Raw genomic sequence first — 19,234 nt, 5'->3', positions numbered from 1 at the left:
AACATCAGACATAAAATAAATCCTTATACTCTCAGGTTACAGACTGAATCTGTCATTCGGTGTAATCTTGAAAGAATTTCTATGTTCCTCTGTTCTTGGATGTGTGTTCTGATTTTATTGGTTTTCATCAACAAGGGGCTGGAGAAGTCAAATGTTGGTGGTGTAAATTGCTGTTAAATCTGCAGCTCTATTGCATATCGAAACAGTATATCAGCTGAATAAAATGACAACAATTTGCTAGGTTGAGGAAAAAGTACAAGACATTAGACCAAGACGACAAAAATGTACATGCACTGCAGAATTGCAACAGTAAATGATTTTAAGTAAAAAGCAACTGTTGTTTTGTGTGACACTATCTTTTAATAGAGCAAAGGAAGCTTCTGGGTTAAAGCTCAGTAAAGACTTTATTGATTGGTTAATGCAGTATTATGAAAGTGGAAAAAATGTGCATAAGCTTAAAAACGGACCCACTGAAAGGCATCAGCACGATCAACATTACATCATCAACAAACAATAACACTTCAAGAGAAAAACATGAAAAACTCACATTCTAACATTTTGTACAAATGTATAGAGCAGAGAAATTTGATTTCCACATTCACAAGATCAGTTAAGTGCATTATTAGAGAACTGACAGACATTTCTCTTGTTTTATTTCATCCAAACAGATGTGATGGTAGGACAATAAAAAACAGCACATTACCAGTAAAAAACACATCTCAGGTAAAATATCAAACAATCATTGTGTCAGTGAAAATAATTTCATGCACTGACGACACATTGACGAGCAGCACTGGTGACAGACTGCAGTGGTACCAGTTTTTATTGCTTCTTGATGTTGGAGCCTGTGATGTTCAGCTCATTGTTATTGGCTTTCTCGCCTTTGGCCTCTCTGTGAAGACAAATCAGCTCATTATGTTCATGAAATTAAAACCGACACGACACAAAGCTGTTCAGCTTGATGTGTGGTATTTTATTTTTGTCATATACTTTCATACAACTACATTTCAGGACAAACACCTCATGTAAACTGTTTCACCATCTAATTGGCACCTGCATTTTCCAGCAATAATGTCTATACTCCATACCTTCTACAGTAGATACGTTTTGTGTGTAAGCCACCAATACAGTAAGTCATTTAAATACTTAATCCTAAATAAATACTTGGATTGTTTTGTATAGCTGAGACTGCAATAAAAAGCCTTTAAATGTACTCTACACGTGATAAATATACTTGATAAATCGAAATTGAACAAAGCGTTATCTGCGTGTACCTGTGCCGTGGCAGTTCTTTATCGTTCCTCATGTGAAAGGCAACATACATGTGAAAATCATATGCTGACTAGAGTGTTTATACACGTTACCATACAAATTGGTCAGATTCTCCATCCTGTACCCAATCTACTGCGAATGTCACAGACTCAAGCTGATGACTGTAAAACCTCAGCTAATCTTTCATATGTGACCTTTGACATTATGATGTCATGTCTCTTTGGTTATTTACACAGTCATCTGATCCTGAGAGTCTTTATGTGAGATCCAGTCAGACAGAAATAAAACAAGCGACAGAAACTCTCTCCTACCCTCATCACTTCTTCAAATGATAAAATGTTTAGCTCATGGTTTAAATCAGATTTTAATCTCAGAGTTACTATAGGCAGGATGACACCTTCACTTCTTTTTTTCAATGGGTCTTGGACATACCCTCATACATTTTTTTTTAATGAAACGGTTAGTTCTGGTGCTAGATTCTGATTGGCTGTGTTGTGTTCAAAAGTGTTGTTAAATTCCAAAAGAACATACAGCTGACCACATTACGCCACTGTATGTTCCCCCTTTGTTATCGATATAATTCAAAACGTTACTGGGCATGCGTGCGTTCATCAAGAAAAGGCGTTACTTGGCTAAATTTGTCTCTCGAATATTTTGAATTTAGACTGCGATACCAAGCTCAACCTCTAGATGTCAGTGTACCATGCGGATTCTTTAAATGCAACCGACCTACAGGATCCATTCAACAAATTGTTTATTTAATAAAATGAATGTAGGTGACATTTTTTCTTGAGTAGAACAATAAAGAAGATTGTTTGGTAAATCTGCAGCCCTCTCTGCTTCATATAATGGGAGTCTATGGGCTCCATCTGTCTAAGAGTTCCTAAAGCACATTGTAGAAGAGTAGGCGGGGCAAGACCGTGAGTCGAGGCCGGTGAGTGAATGTTAATGAGCGTCAGCTGTGCGCGCACCGGTCTCGCATCACCGAGGAGATACGGAGCATAAGAAAACGAGCAACCGGACCATCGAGGAAAGAGGACCGGGCCTGGGTTTTAGTAGTGGTTTGTTTTATTTCGGCGGAAGTCCGTGAGGGGCTGCCGGCTATGTTATTATTTGATTAAATTTTTAAATGTTTGCCGGTTCCCCCCTCCTTTCTTCCTTACTATCGAACTTTGTTACATTGGTGCCGGAACCCGGGAGGAAGGAGAGAAATGCTGTTGGAGAGTCCTCGCCACCGTTTGGCCTCGCGGTGCCGGAGTGTTCAGGCAGCACGGACGAAGGGCGTCCGCCAGTGGTTGCCCGAAGCGTTTGTTCTGGAGAAGAGGAGGAGCCATTGTGGGCCGCCAAAGCTTCGGTGGGACGCTGACCTTTGCTGCCGAGCTCCTGGGTCGAGCTGGGGTGGCTATCGTCCAAGCGGGAGCGGGGGAGTTGCCACCGTCCGCCAGAGGCCGGAGCCTGCATCCGCCCGCCAAAGGGGGAGGAGCAGGGGGCGGAAGCGCCGAGGAGGGCCACCGCCTGCCAGAGGCCGGAGCCTGCGTCCGTCCGCCCAAGGGTGAGGAGCAGGTGACGGGGAACTCGTCGCTGCCCGCTAAAGGAGGAGCCACCGCCGGCCGCCCTCGAGCCGTCCACCGAGCGCCCAGGGCCACCGCATGGCACCGCGAAAGAGAGTACCCTGGCTGGTTGAGGACCGAGCGGCAGCATGTCGGGGAACCGGACTATACTTTTTTTTTTTCTCCCCTCTCTCTTTCCATTTTCTTGGAGGGCTCCCGTCTCCTTTGTCTCGTCTCGTCCCTACATACCCCCAGGGGAAAGGTACTCCGAGACTGGGAGACCCCCCGAGGGAGGGAGCAAGCACAGTCTCGGGGGTGCCCCCCGGCCTGTAAGGGGCGATGTGGGGCGATGGGGGTATGTAGTGGAGTAGGCGGGGCGAGACCATGAGTCGAGGCCGGTGAGTGAATGCCAATGAGTGCAGCTGTGCGCGCACCGGTCTAGTATCACGGAGGAGATCGGGAGCATAAGAGAACGAGCGACCGGACCGTCGAGGAGAGAGGACCAGGCCTGGATTTAAGTTGTGGTTTACACACATAATTCCAAAAAAGCAGCTCCTGGTGACATGTTGATGTTTCGTGAAGCGAATCGTTTGATATTTTCATAAAACTGAACGTCATTTGTCTGTGCCGCTGACCTGCGTGTCTCCTGTGGACCTGTGATGGCCGCTCGGTGTACCGTTCTGTGTCTCGGTGCCTCTAGGCGGGCCATGGGCGTCGAAACCTGGAATCTGGACACTTCTTGCTGCCATTCATCATCGAAGGACTGAGCCTCAGCTGAAACAAGAAACAAAAATGATTACCCCAACCCCGCCTGGGTGCTGAAGTCAAAAGCACACAAACACGCACTCTCATCCATGTTCTGGAAGTCCTGGTTGAGTTCTTTCTCTCCTGTCTTCCTGTTCTCCTTCCTCTCAATGACGTGTCCTCTGTCCTGAATGTGATGACCGATGGACATTTTCTCCAGGCCGGTGTCAGAGTCTTTCAGACATTGACGGGTCTCTTTTATCTGAACACACACAAGTGTGAAGGGTTAGTGTGATGATGTGAGATGATGTTTTGAGATGTTTCAGTGAGCAGCACTCACTCCTCCAGGGGCGCAGCGGGTCTGAGAAGATGCCTGGAAGACTTTAGCTGGTTCATCTCCCACTTTACAGTAGCTCATGACAGATGAGGTGGAGAACGAGTGGCTGTTGGGTTCTGAGGCTATGTTCCCCTGAAACACACCATCATACTGATACAACTCAGTTCTCAACTGCAGAATATTCACACTCATAACAAATACAAAACCATACAAATGTGATTTTTTACTTTTAAGAGTCTCATTCATATCACTTATGGGGACATGATAACAGAACTCAACAGAAACGATTTGAATTTCAAATAGATTCTAGAAATCATATCCTTATGAGGAGAAGTTTATGAAAGGTCAAACTTACAAAATTTCTGTGCATTTCCTGCATTCTGTTCCTCATGCTGCCCATCAAACCCACAGGATTGCTGAAGAAATCCACCTCCTGTAAACATTGCATAAAACAAACCTTCAGATTCGACAACACCCCAGCGGGCACGTCATATCACTTGACATCAATTTGCTGTCAATATCATGACTTCATCAGGATGCTTCTATAACATCATCTTAAAGCTGCACTGTGGTATTTTTAGCGGCCACTAATGGTGAGTTTGAGAATTGCAACCAATCTCTCAGTCCTCCGTTCACCCCTCCCTTTCAGAGCACGACGGAGCCCACAACAGTACAAAAAGATGTAGTTGGCCGACACAGCAGATAGCAGCCATTCAAGCACCGATGTTTCTTTACGAAGGTAAATAAAGAAAATAAATTAAAAGTAATTAATCATTTAACCTGTATGCTTTTGCAAAAGTTATGTTACATTTCTGTATACGCGTGTATGCTTACAATAACACCAACGCGTTTTGTTATTTTGTGAAATAAAGAAAATGAACAGGGCGCATTATCAGCCGTCTCCACTCCGCTCACATAAGTAATCTCTGGAATGCGTCACTGATCCAAAACTCTGCAAACACTTATCACACAAACATGAAACGTATGTCTAAATAAAGCTTAAAATGGCTACTTTTCAGAAATCAAATATTCTGTGTTTATGTTATATGTGTGAAAGACAGGTAAGACATTCTTCCAGGTCTGCTCCCATTTAGTAATCACAACACTTTAGGTCCAAAAATATGCATATTGTGAGAAATATAAATATACTGAAACAAGTTTACTTCATATTTCTTTAGACAGAGTGATGAGTTTTAAGCTCTGTTCAACTATTACAAACTCTGTTAAACTCCTGTTAAACAGTTTCTTTCACGTGACTGCTCTTATGAGGGCAGGACAGGTGTCTCAAGGCAGGGTCCTGAAGTAAAGCGAACTTCTCACCACACATGCAGACAGATGATTTGCTGATTTGTGTTGCGTTTCTTCTCCTGTCTTCAGTGGCAGAGGAAATGTTTCCAAAAAAAAAAGATGTCTTACATTCGAAATGTTCAATATATAACCATAAATACTTTGCATTTTCATTGATTATATAAAAATAGCATGATAAGAAATGTTTGATTAGAAAAAATACCCCATCTTTAGTTGGGCATATTTACACTACAAACCTTGTAAGTGATCTACGTGGGCAAAAAAACAAAGAAAAATTAACAAAAACAAAATAATCGTGCAATAATCTTAATGGAGAGAATATGTTCAAATAATCGAAATTTAGAATTTAGGCCAAATAGCCTAACCCTATTATCAGCTGTAATCATGGAGAAGCAGCAGGTGTTTGCTGTCTCAGAGTCAGCACCATCCACACTGTATTTAAAGATCCAGAACACCATATCAGATCAGGTGAGGTCACCACTCCTTTCTGTTTCATGCTATCAACACAGCTCCCATCGGGAAAAACACTTCTGATTTAGCAAACGAGCAGCTCTAGGAAGAACCGTATTGCTTCTGGGAATAAACTGGCGAGACTTCAAATGCCACCTTACATAGAAAAACACGTGTCAGGTTACTAAACCACATGCACAGATGACTAATGTTACCGTTAACATGTTAACATCTGATAGCATGTGTAGTCAGAAACCAAAAGAGAAATGAAATTAAATGATTATTTTTTATTATTATGATCCATTGGCTGGACCCGGACAGGTCTTTACACCGACCGTCCTGATCATGCGAGACTACTGCAAGACCAGCAAATATAGACAGACACCGGACAAACCTCTTCAAACCCTCCGGCCCTGACCCACAGGCTATCTTTAGCACCTCCCGCCTGATACGGCAGGACCGTGAATAGACTGGCATCAGATGAAGGTAATGACCAGGGTTAAATATACTCCTCCGAGAGAGGTGGGGGATTACAGATGGACACAGGGACTAAGTTTAGTGTCCTGAGCTACCAAAGCGTCCAGCTGGTGAGTGACATACTTTAACCTCCAAATCTTCCACTTCCAATATTTTAGTATCTTCACTGTAATGAGCATCTAGAATGGGCTCTATGCATGCGTGACTTCCGCGTGTCACAGGAAGAACCCTCAGCAGTTTCTTTTTGGGTAGACGGTAGAACACCACTTCTACATACCACTGCTGTGTGTAAATTAAACTATTTTCTCATTTTTCAATTTCTCTTTATGTCTACCCAACGAGAAACTGCCGCGGGTTCTGACCGTGAAATGCGCAAGTCATGGGTGCATAGAGCCCTTAGGAAGCAGTCAGATTTTCTAGCCAAGTGTGTAAAGAACAGAGGTCAAACGCTGACAGACAACGACAGCAGGTGAACAGAGGTGAACTGGCGTGTGTAGTTTACTCACTCGCTCATTGTGTTGAAGGGTTGGAGTCGTGCTGGACTGACCCTCACTCCTGCGACTTCTGTTCCTTCCGTCTGTGATGCGAGGCGTGAATCTCTGAGCGAAAGGGTCCGGAAAAGCCCTCATCATCTGCCGCATGCGATCATGATGCATCTGGAATGGATCGCTGGGAGAGGACAGTGTAGAAATAAAGTACATATGATATGCAAATAAAATATAATTTAATACGAAATGTATTTCACAATTGTCACGGTATCATGTTATTGAAATAAAAAGCTTAACAAGCAATGTTATTCAACACTCAAGTACATCTAAACTATAGGGATGCACCGATCCGATACTCTGGATCGGAATTGGGGCCGATCCGGGTCTATTTTGCTGGATCAGGTATCGGGCTGACGGGTTCTCTTCAGTCCGATCCGTTGCGATACCGGTGGATGTTACTCTAAAGCTTCATAAAGCTGTACACATCACCCTTACGAAATTTAACCACGGTTTTACAACAGTTAAACGGTTACTGAAGTAAAAACATGGTTACCACAACATTTTGCCACAAGAAATCAATATACCAAAAAACATGATTACTACACTAGTGCCACAAAAAGCCCATATGGTTCATTTTCTTAAGGGCATTTTTATAAATCCAGTATAAATAAAAACACGTACTGTATCTTGCTGTTGCAGTTTGTGTCACACTTGTCATGTATGAAGTATAATTTAACTGATATCAGTTGAACACGTATTATATTACTTATCTTTGTTTAACAGAATAGATATAAAAGTGACTCACGTGAAGAACGGGTCTTCTTCAAACTGTCTCGAGGGACTGCTAAACATGCTGCAGACGGATGCGCGCGAGTGACTGACTGACAAACTCCAATGTGACGGGCTCGAGCGCGTGCCCGAGGTTACTATCGAAACCCGATTCCCGCAGGGGGCGGAGAAAGTTCAGGTGACTCGTTTGTAAACGTTTGATTGGTTCAATCGTAACGACTTTGCACCGCCCAATCTCAATACGACACGTGCGAATTGACTGCGCTCGGGCCGGAGTTCTCATGTCCTTTGGAAAGTTCCTGAAAGTAACTGAAATCATGAAACGCTACACACATCACATCAGGGCAGATATCTTCTGTATCACACTGAAAGGTTTTACAGAAGAGTGATTACTGTGCAGTACAACGGGGATAATGGCACACCGATTTGCTTTTCACTAAACCCGTAATGTGTGATTGAATAAAAAAGATATATGTTTGTTTAAACATTTATTGAGCAACATATTTTGAATGAAAAAAAATCATAAGTGGTTCATTTTGTTTAAAAATCGTTTTAATGTATGAGGTGTCGAGGGGAGCCGTTAATACAAATAATTTAGATAAAATAATATGGTTTTTATAATGTTTGATGATTACTTTAACAAAGTTTTATACAGTTTTTGGTTTATTTCAATAAATAAAATAATTCATTTTTGTTCAATAAATATGCTGGCATTAAAATATGTTAACATCACAATATATAAAAACAGATGCATTTTTTTTACGTTAAGATTTTGAAGGCATTTGAGATCTCGATTATTTAATATAGATTTACAGGAGAAATTGTATTACTTGATTAATGTAATATTAAAAATGTAATGGTTTCAGTATATACTGTATATAGTGGTTATCTCTAAGGTGGACATCTAACTTAATATATGATAGTTGCCATCTGAATCTACCCATGTCATGTCTACAAATGGAAACACTAGGCAGCTGTGTAACTAGTGTAGCTGTAGCCCCAACATCAGGGGTGCTTATCATGATGATCCAGGTCACGTCGGTACTTTTGTCTGACACGATGTGTGTGTTTGTTTTGTCAAGAGCACGTGCTTGTTGTTGTGACAGCTCGCCGTGCACTCGGTGACTCGGTGACTGTGTCTAGAAACAACGCCCTTGTGTTTCCCCTTCAGGCTTTTCCGCTCATCGGCTTCTCATCACCTCATCACTCTTTTCACCTGTATATTGTCCCTGCCATCATGAAATTAATTATCCTTCTCCCTCTCACCTGCCGCTCTTTAGGTTTCCCTTTAATCCCTCTTGTTCTCTCATCTTGTGTCATACCGTTGCTCTTTTGCCAGCTTTGACTACCTACAGTACTCTGCCATTCGGCTTTCCTGCCTTGGTGGAAAAGGGCTATCTGTGAGTTTCAACTGGTCGAGTATTCTCCCCGCCCTCTGTTCTACGCCTTCATCATCTCTCCGGCGGGTTGTGCATCTGTGTCTTGAGCAATCCCTGTCGATTGCCGTGCCGTGCCGTGCCTTACTTGGACTTTTTGTGGAGTGTATTGGGTGTGATTTAATAAACACCCGCACCTGAGTCTGCCACCTTGTTATATTATGACACACTTTTTACCCTCAAAAAACAGACTTTTTACATTCTTCCAGATCACCGGCTCTGCAGGAGGTTGATGGAATTGTACATCAGATTTTCTTTGCATCATACCTTGCCTACTCCAGCTGAAAACAGTCAACATTAATTTTTTGTCTCTTCTATTGAATATCGATCTGTTTATTGATGGCCTCTCCCAGTCCAGTCATGCGGCCCTCAACTACTAGGCCTGCATCTCAAGGTAGGAAGGCATCCAAATCCAAATGTTTGCTTCACTTCCTGTCTCTTGAGATTCCTTCAGCTGATCACAGCATAGATGTACCCTTACCTGTGGGGGGAGTTGCACTGGCTTGAATATCTGGGGACTGGCTTTAAAATCTCTTCTTAGAACTTTTTATTTTAGGATTGCTTTTACTTGATTGGATCATATGTTTTTTTTACAAAATGTGTTGATTTACCTGATGTGATGTCTGCTGTGAAGTGCCTTGAGAAAGCAACTTTAATTCAATTCAATTCAAGTTTAATTACATAACGCTTTTCACTATGTGCATTGTTCCAAAGCAGCTATACAGGAGCAAATAAGAAAATCACAGAAAGGTTAAACACAGCCCAGTGCATAGTGTTTATAGAGCAAGCAAGATCATTCTAATAAATAATATCTAATAAATAAATAAATAAATAAATACAGTCTCCCAGTGAGCATGCCAGCACTGCTGTGGCGAGGAACCCAAACTCCAATGATTGATTAATGGAGAAAAAACCTTGGGAGAAACCAGGCTCAGCCAGGAGGGCCAAATCCCCTCTGACATGTCAAAGCTGCACTCAGTGACCCCAACCAAAAGCCACCGAGAAACATCCACAATATTTCGTAATTTGGCAACATTTCTAAGGTGGAAGAAGGCTGTTTTAGTGATATTTGAGATGTGATTTTTCAATGACAGGTTGCAGTCTAATATACTGTCTAGGTCTTTAACTCTATTTGTTGAAGTAATAGTGTAGCATTCAATTTGCACGTTATATTCTGAGATATTCTGTTTGGGCGTCAGCCCTGCAGGGTGTTAGACGTCCTAAGGGAAACTTGGGAGGACAGACCTACCGCTAGTAAAAAGGTGGTAAGACCAGACAGAAACGGGGCACATCAAATATACCACCTCAACCTCCTTAAAAATGGAGTGAGGCGGATGCAGTGATGCTGGCGACGGTGGTGGGAAGGGAGGATGATCTCGGGCCAGAAGTCAGACGTAAGACTTGACCTAGCACTCTGGTCCCTGAGGGGATCACCTCTCACCGTCCCAGATCACTGACGTTGCCAGGTTGCAGGCTCGTTTTGCCGATGTGTTCTCGCCTCAACCTGGCCGGACTACAGTCATTGAGCACCATATTAAGACCACACCGGGAGTGGTAGAACGTGGCCGGCCGTATCGTTTACCTGAACACAAGAAGAAAGTAGTTCAGGAAGAATTAGGGCCATGCTGGATTTGGGGGTAACAGCAACAGCAACTGGGCCAGCCCGATCGTTTTGGTCCCAAAACCGACGGCTCGGTTCGGTTCTGAGTGGACTACCCCAAGGTGAATGCTGTGTCGAAATTCAACGCATATCCAATGATTGACGAACTGCTTGATTGACTTGGTGCGGCTCGTTTTTATTCGACATTGGATTTGACAAAAGGGTATTGGCAGATCCTCTTATCTCCTTTATCCAAGGAAAAAACTGCTTCCACTGTGCCGTTTGGATTACACCAATTTGCCACCCTTCCATTCGGCTTATTCGGAGCCCCAGCAACCTTTCAGTGTCTCATGGACCGCATTCTACATCCATATGCGGCATATGCCGCTGCTTACTTGGATGATATCATCATTTATAGTAATGATTGGCAGTGACATATGCAGCATCTAAATGCAGTCTTGAGTTCACTGAGAGGAGCGGGTCCCCACGGCTAACCCAAAGAAGTGTGCAGTTGGGCGAGTGGAGGTCAGGTATCTGGGCTTCCACTTGGGTCACGGGCAGGTGCATCCCCAAATTGACAAGACAGCAGCGATTGCAACCTCCCCGAGGCCCAAGACCAAAAAAGAGGTGAGGACATTCCTGGGGCTTTCAGGTTATTACAGGAGGTTTGTGCCGGACTATTCGACCCTCACCAGGTCCCTGACTGAGCTAGCTTAAAAGGTGGCACCAGTTTCCGTCCAGTGGTCGGAGCCGTGCCAGCAGGTTTTCACCCAAGTTAAGGCTGCTCTGTGTGGCGGCCCGCTATTGCACGCTCCTGATTTCACTCTCCCCTTTCTTTAACAGACAGACTTGTCAGACAGGGGCTTGGGCAGTAGAGGTAGAGGGGGCAGAGCTGCCGTTGCTGTACATCAGTCGCAAGCTCTCGAGGAGGGAGACGATGTACAGCACCATAGAAAAGGAATGCTTGGCGATCAGGTGGGCCGTTCTATTATCTCCTGGGGCAGGAGTTCACCCTCTGTTCTGCCCAATGCCTCCACCACATGAAGGATACCAATGCGCATATTGCCCGGATGGGACCCCGGCCTGAGTCATGCGATGGGGGAATGTGGCAGGGGAGGCATGGTCTAGCGAAGTCTGGAGAGAGAGAAACAGAAAACCGGCGGGAAATAAGTAGGTCAAAAGCTGATTGAAAACACCTGTCTCTGGTAACATTGATTGGGGAGAAGAATACAAAAGCCAGCACGAGGGGAGGACCGGGGGAGAGAATTTATGAAAGAACACGAACGCACGTAGAGGACGTATGCTTGGAAAGACAAAGATGAAAGAAACCGTATGTGCCAGGAGGCCATATTTAAATATCATTTAGTTTCAATTTATGTTTTGTTTGACGAATAAAAAAATAATCTTCTCAGCTACGACGACCCTATCTCCTTCCTTCCTTGTATTGAACCTCACCACAGACGTATTTACATGAATAAAAACTGTAACCCATGTCAAGAGACATGGCCAGCGGTACATTTTCTTTTTCACAGCAATTCCAGTCAGCCAGCTAACTTTGTCATACCAGGAGAGCTGAAAAGACCTGTTACTTTTCTCTATCTTTTGCACTAAATCAATCTTAGGTGTTGATCTGCTGTTTAATTCTAAGTTTCTCCTCGTAAGGAAGACTTTCTAATGGCTTTGCCAAAATCAGGTCGACAATATTAGAACTGTCTGCCATCGTGTGCAGTTTGCTAGCTGGCTAGTTCAGACTATATGAATTAATGAACAAGCAATCTAATATATATATATATATATTTTACTCAACGGGAGGAAATATGGGGAATTATGTTAAACTGAAACAATGAATGTGGTGTGAAATTGTGTGAAATTTACGATGAAGGTTGCAGCAGTTTGTCTTTCGACTACACATGCAAAATCCGCGATGGGACTGAGTTGGAAATGGAGACACAGAGTGATACGCGTCATAATCTGAAGACCACGCCCACACAAACAGTCTCTTTGCATTGCGAGAAGCTGCCGCCTACTTGTCATTTATGATTTATAACAAAAAAAAAATTCTAAAAGCTGATATGTGACAATGTGTATAGCACACAAGCTAAAAAAACAACAAGAAATACGTTTTTATAAGCTGTCGACCCCAAAAAACGAGCGTTTTAGGCAGGGGCGATTCTAGGTTTTCAATATACGGGGGGCTCAGCCTCCAATGAGGATATATATATATAGAGAAAGCCACACTCTAATCACCACATATTGTATACGTTACTAAAATAAATAATTAAGAAAGAATATGCAGAAAAGCATAAATACAAATTATTGTTATTCAAATGAATATCACATTAATCGGTCAATCTGCAACATTTATAGTTCAAAGTGACAACAACAGTCACAAATCCATAAAATAAATATCACAATCAACTGCTGAATCATTATTTAGTAAAAATAACTTAATATGTTTCCCTGCCATTCATTCTGATGAGCACTAGCGCTGTCACTCTCTCTGCATGACTGTGTGTTCATCTATTACCTCCACAATATGTTTTCAATTAATGATAAAAATATTGAAGCGTCTGAAAAACGACATAGAGCTTCTGTACACTTTTATTTCCTCTGAACTCAGAACAATGAATAACACTGCCGCACCGGGCTGATCTACAGTAACTCTGCCCGTCCTCTTTCCGGAGCTGTCAAAACTACCGTCAACTCTCTATAACTATAGCACATCATCATTAATGACACTTTCTGTGCGCTACAATATCATCTTTATCGTGGAAGTATGCTGTCATTGGTGTTTGGTGCTTTCATTTGGCTTGAGGTAAAGTTAACAAATAGTAAACGAGGGGTGAACGCATATAAAACTTTTAAACAGTGAATGGGAAAGGGTCTTGTATCGCTTCCACGTCATATTAAGATGCATTTATAACAAAGAATGGAAAAAATGCAGACGTCATGTTAATGAACACACCTTATAACGTTACTGCTAATGACGTTAACTCCAATGTGCTACTGTGTGAACTGAAGAATGCGCTAAATAACGCAGCCTAACGCCGTTTTCATAATAAGAGTTTTAAAGGGGGCTATAAAGCGATCTCGAATTCTTGTACAGATTACATTACACACAATATTTTAGGGGGCTGAGCTAGAACTTTAGGGGGGCTTTAGCTCCCCTAAAAAGGGCCTAGCAACGCCACTGGTTTTAGGACATAAAAGTGTATTAAAAAGAGATGACAGACCCTCCAATCATCACGCAGACGCTCGGAGTCCGGGCCAGCCCACTCCTCCATTCATCCCAGAGACGCTGAGCGTCCGTGGGCGGGACATAATCGCAGCATTATCCAATGACCGTCTTGTTTCTAAGCACTGAAAAAAACTGTTTAAAGCAGCTCCATTGAAGTCAATGGACGCTGGGCTTCAACAGAGTAATGCACTGTACGCTACGGGAATGAATGAGAAGGAAATCGAGTCAGCCGACCTAAGTAGCTGATTCTGAACGAAATTGTTTTCGTTCGAGATGAACGTGTTTAACGCATTTTTAGTCAATAAAATGTTAACATAATAGTACATATATTTGACCATTCATTTTTTGACAATTATAGGGGAATTATAGGCTTCCCTTACAGTCTTAAAGAAATCGCGTCTGGTTGACACATACTGAAGTTATGTATTGTTAGGATGCACAATATGTCTTGAGTAAGGATGTATTCACTTCTTGGTAGTCACGTGATCAGACTTTTCAGGTGTGTCAGCTAGTTATGACTAACCAGGGCTGCGTTTCCCAAAAGCATCGTAAGCCTAAATTGATCGTAAAAACGATCGTACGATTGATCTTAATATTACGGTCTGTTTCCCAAAAGCATCGTAGCTTAAGTAGCACTTGAAAATCTTCGTAGATCTACGAGTGCTCTGGAGTAATCGTACATCCCCAAGTGCATCGTAAGAAGACAGATTTATGAGGACACCTGCAGGACAACCGGCAGATTACACTTTTATCTAGATTTAACACACTCCAACGCGAGTAATATAATAATATTTTGATTGTACTTTATTGTACACTTTATTGTACTCGTTTTTTGTTTACATGAATTTATAAATGAAATAAATAAAAAGGGGAAAACAAGATAAAAAAACACATCTAAATTAAATGAATGAACAAAAAAATCATAAAAGAAGTAATGTGGGAAATTTGCTTCAAAGACTGGGCAAAATAGGAATGATTTCAAAAAAATCTGTCAATGACTTGCTGACGTGCGCGAAAACCAGCCATGTATTGGGCATTTCTTGGTTGGCCATGTGGTCCCATGCCATCTTCGTCCTCCACATCCTCCTCCTCCACCTCTTCATCTTCCTCCCTTTTAAGTAAGGGCACTCTCATCTGCACTGCAATGTTGTGCAGCATAGCTGTTACTATTATTACTGCACAGCACTTTTGTGGAGCAAACAATAGACCACCGCTGGACTGGTGAATTGCCCGAAAGCGCATCTTCCACCTCCCTATTGTGCGTTCCACAATACTACGTGCAACACGGTGTGCCTAGTTGAAATTTGTCTCCCTGTTATTCATAGGATTAGCCACAGGCGTGAAGAGATATGGCCTCAGTGGGTAACCACTGTCCCCAAGCAGTCTCCACTGTCCCTGTAAGTTTTGTGCCTCCTGACCAACAGATGAATTGGTGAACATGAAGGAGTCGTGTGTGCTTCCGGGCCACCTTGCCACAATGTCTGTAATCAAACCCTTATGGTCACAGATCACCTGGCAGTTGATAGCTGCATAGCCTTTGCGGCATATATATACATGGCCATCCACAGATGGTGTAAGGATAGGGATCAAGGTACCATCGATCACTCCAATGACCTGTGGGATGTGATGATGTGTTAAAAAATACTGTTGTATTTCTGTGATGTCCTGTCTTGATGCTGGAAATTGAATGTGTTCCACAGCAAGTGGAAGTAATGCATTGGTGACCGCTTGAACAGCTCTTGAAACTGATGCCTTACTTAGTCCAAGCCCATCACCAAGTACCTGGAGAAAACTGCCTGTTGCATAAAATCTCAAGGCTGATAGGAGTTGGATTTCAGGGGACAAGGCAAAATTTCTTCTGGTGGCACGCATCAGCTGAGGTCCAATGCTATTTAGCAATTGGGCTATTTGTCCTCTTGGCAGACGGTATCGCCTTATTATAGCCATGTCATCAAGGATATCCAAGGGGGTTTGATGCTGTCTGATGAAGGCATTTAAAGTCACCAGTCTACTTCGTGGTCGTCTCTGTCTTTGTCTTTCTCTGACCTTCAATTGAAGAACACGCTGTAGTGCAGCCATGATTTCCTCTGCAAGTCTAGTGAGGTGTAAACTCTATTCTAATCCTAGCTTAATTGAAGAAACCATGTTAAGGTCATCAGGCTGTGATAATGTTCACATATCCCACTGCCTATCATCAATTTCAGTAATGACATTAGGCCCTACCTTGAAGAAAGTGAAGGTGTGGCATACTTAGAAACTGTATAGATTACATATTATATTCCTTTAATCTATCCTCTGTTCATAATGATGAAAAGTTGTGCTTATTATAAAAATGTATACATAGAACAGTACTGGTAAAAAATGTTGTTGATTTTTTTGTCTATACCTGTAGAAATGTATTGGCTAGATGAAGTACTGTATATATATTTGTGTTATCTGTCACGCCAAATATATAGACTTTATATTAATAATATTGAAACTTAAATGCCTATGTCTGAAAATAATCATCAACCATTAGCCATTTACTTCAGAAACATTTGGAAGAACTCATAACAATTATTATATTATTTCATATGTTTTAGGCCTCGTGTGCATGGTTCAACAAAGACATGGACATCAAAAACACTGCATATAGCTTTATTAATAAAAAACATTGCATAGTTTTATTAATTTGGGTTATTCAGTTCCCCACAACCTGTAAAATACATTGTACAGTGAGATGAGTCATAACTACATATAGAAAACATTTCACATTGCACAAATTACTGAAACAATAAATCACATTACCTGTGTCTTCTGGCAAGATAATTGGCACAGAAATTGAGGGCCTTGCAAAACTCATCTCCTCTAGTGCAAGCCTCCTCTCTTCTAAGGCCAGTTTGGCCTTCTTGAGCTCAATGAGCTGCTGTTGGAAGTTCTTGTCTCTCTCATTGGCTTCTTGAAGGCATTGCCTAATGTCTTTCAAGACATCTAGTTTCTCTCTCTCCAGCTGCACTAGGTCCTGACTACAGCTACAGACATTCTCAAACTGCTGAGTTGTTGTGGCTGCAGTCTGGACCACTGAAGATGGAGGCTGTGGCCTGGGAGGATTTTTTGGAGGACTAGGAGATGGTAGGTGCTCGGAGATGGCAGATGAAACTAATGGTTCCTCTGAGCATGAAGGACCTGACTCAGGTTCAGGCTCAGCCTCAGGTTGAGTTATCCCTACTCCTCCATGGATGTCAATACCACCACTAATTCCATCTGAAGCACTTGTGCCAAGTATTGACAATGCCTTTTCTTCCTCGGCTGTAAGAAGGGGGGACTCATTGGTCCCACCACCTGTTTTTTTAATTTCAGTCCTCTGCAGTGCCCTCTTCCTTTTTGCCAGGCTTGCAAAATCCTGCCACTTCTTGCGGACCTCCTTCCCTGACCTTTGAACACCCCTGGTTGCAGTTAGTTTGGTAGCAATGTCCTCCCAGATGTTTTGTTTTTCTTTATTAGTATGGTGTCCTTTAAATCTGGTAAAAATCACATCTTTGTTTTTCTCTATCTCCTCTAAGAGGACATTAATTTCATCCTTTTGAAAGGTATCTTTTCTTGTTTTTTTTTGTTCAGCCATTTTGTCAGTGTCTCCGCCTGTATGTAGGTGCTTTATATAGACTTGAATGTCTTGATTGGTAATCCAAAACAGATGACAATTATTAGGTTAAACGTTCAGAATACGATTCCATATAAGGTTAAATTTCAGCACTTCGCGAATGGACAGCGACTCGTAAGTAGCACGTAGAGCGCGTTCTCGCGCGTTCATGTTAAGTGCATTTTTGGGAAACGCTCGTGGAATTGCTGCGAGCGTTCGTAAGTTTGCACGTAGAAAACGCTCTTAAGAGCTAAGATACATCGTTATTGGGAAACCCAGCCCAGCTCTCTTCTTTAAACTTCTGCAGAATGCAAGAGTCTAATCAGACTTTGTCTAGCCTGTGATCCAGCCGAGCGACCCACACTAGAGCAGATTTTACAGCACCGGTGGTTTGTCCTAAATGAAGACACCCAGGACATCAGGGAAGTGACAGAGTAGTCAGAGTTTAAAAGTCAGAGTCTGCATGCCGACTACATTGTCAACGAAAAAGGTCCGCAGTCGTCCATTTGCAGCTTGATTTTTGACCCTTGTCGTTACAATATTGGAATTTCTAACTTCGATACCCAACTATTTTATCCTGATGGATTAAATGATAGCTTTAGCAAGGTTTAAGATTTATTTCATGTATACAGTCAAGACTATCAAGTGCTATTTAATAGGGATGCACCGAATGTTCAGCAACCAAATTTTTTTGTGAATTTGTGAAATTGCAGAATAATTTTTACAGAACTTTGTTTGTTTCCGGTTGATCTAAATAATGCAGCCTAAATCCTCTGAGGATTAATATTATGGAAGTGTGGTGTATGAAAGATTAAAAAGATGCGTCTTTAGTCTAGATTTAAAATGACAGAGTGTGTCTGCCTCCTGATTTAATGGAGTATCCGTCAATAGTTAAGCTGTATTCTTGGTTGTTACGTATGCCGGTTTTCTGTCCAGTAAGTAACACTTCTGTTTTGTCCGAGTTCAGTAGTAAAAAATTGTTACTCATCCAGTTTTTTAAATCGACTATGCATTCCATTATTCGATGGAACTGCTGGGTTTCATGAGGCTTCGAGGAAATATAAAGTTACAGACCGACGCTTCCGACACCGGGCTGGGAGCTGTCCTTTCCCAGAGTAAGGAGGGAGAGGAACACCCAGTCGTGTTGAGTAGTCGGAAACCGAACTCCGCCGAAACCCGCTATGCCACGGTGGAGAGAGAGGCCCAGGCCCTTAAGTGTGCGGTCCTGGAGCTGCGCTACTACCTCTTGGTGACCACTCGCCATTACAATGGATGTCCAGAGCCAAAGATACCAACGCCAGAGTGACCAGGTGGTTCCTAACGATCCAGGACTTCCACTTTCAAGTAGTACATCACGCCGGGGCCTCTCATGGCAATGCGGATGGTCTGTCCAGGAAGTGGTAAGGTTGGGCCACCCGGTCAGGGACCTCCCCCGCACTAGGAACCCAAAACTCCCTGGACACATAAGAAACCAAATCTGAATATTTTTTGTCGTAAGCTATTTAGGGCTTTTGGCCCCACGTACACTTTTAGGAAGGATCCAACACACATTTTTATAAATGAGACCCCAGAGATCCCATGCTCTGGTATGTACTGTTCGCATTTACATTTAGTCATTTAGCAGACGCGTTTATCCAAAGCGACTTACAAAGAGTTTAGGAGAAATAAGCAATATGTCATACAGGAGCAATAATACAATAGGTGCCAATACAAAGTTACTGGTTTCAATAAAAGCTAGACCACTACCTGTTAAGAGAAAGAGAGTGTTCATGTTTGTTTTTTTGTCAAGTCAAGTATTCACAGAAGGGTTGGGTTTTAAGTAGTTTGTGAGAAAGACGTGGTTGACCGGACCGAGTTAGGAAGAATGTTCCACCAGGAAGGAGTTGTGAATGAGAATGAGTGAGAAAGCGATTTACTGTCCTTATG

The 19,234-nt window shown here is 42.5% G+C and overlaps 2 protein-coding genes across 2 annotated transcripts; both read right to left on the bottom strand.

The window, feature by feature from the left end:
- Positions 1-385: 385 nt before the first annotated feature.
- Positions 386-7,572, bottom strand: mlf1 (myeloid leukemia factor 1). The gene is made up of 7 exons (XM_056757780.1): positions 7,432-7,572; positions 6,645-6,807; positions 4,259-4,336; positions 3,907-4,035; positions 3,669-3,828; positions 3,458-3,596; positions 386-892 (listed from the first exon to the last, which is right to left on the bottom strand). The coding sequence occupies exons 1-7, from the start codon at positions 7,476-7,478 to the stop codon at positions 823-825; spliced, it is 786 nt and encodes a 261-aa protein (XP_056613758.1). The 5' UTR covers positions 7,479-7,572; the 3' UTR covers positions 386-822.
- Positions 7,573-14,667: 7,095 nt separating this feature from the next.
- LOC130428628 (myb/SANT-like DNA-binding domain-containing protein 4) lies at positions 14,668-17,290 on the bottom strand. Its single transcript, XM_056756804.1, has 2 exons — positions 16,477-17,290; positions 14,668-14,828 (listed from the first exon to the last, which is right to left on the bottom strand). Exons 1-2 carry the CDS (start codon positions 17,288-17,290, stop codon positions 14,668-14,670), a joined length of 975 nt encoding a protein of 324 aa, XP_056612782.1.
- Positions 17,291-19,234: the final 1,944 nt, after the last annotated feature.

The sequence above is a fragment of the Triplophysa dalaica genome, chromosome 9, assembly GCF_015846415.1.
Source record: "Triplophysa dalaica isolate WHDGS20190420 chromosome 9, ASM1584641v1, whole genome shotgun sequence".
Lineage (NCBI taxonomy): Eukaryota > Metazoa > Chordata > Actinopteri > Cypriniformes > Nemacheilidae > Triplophysa > Triplophysa dalaica.
This window is presented reverse-complemented; position numbering and strand designations above follow the sequence as displayed.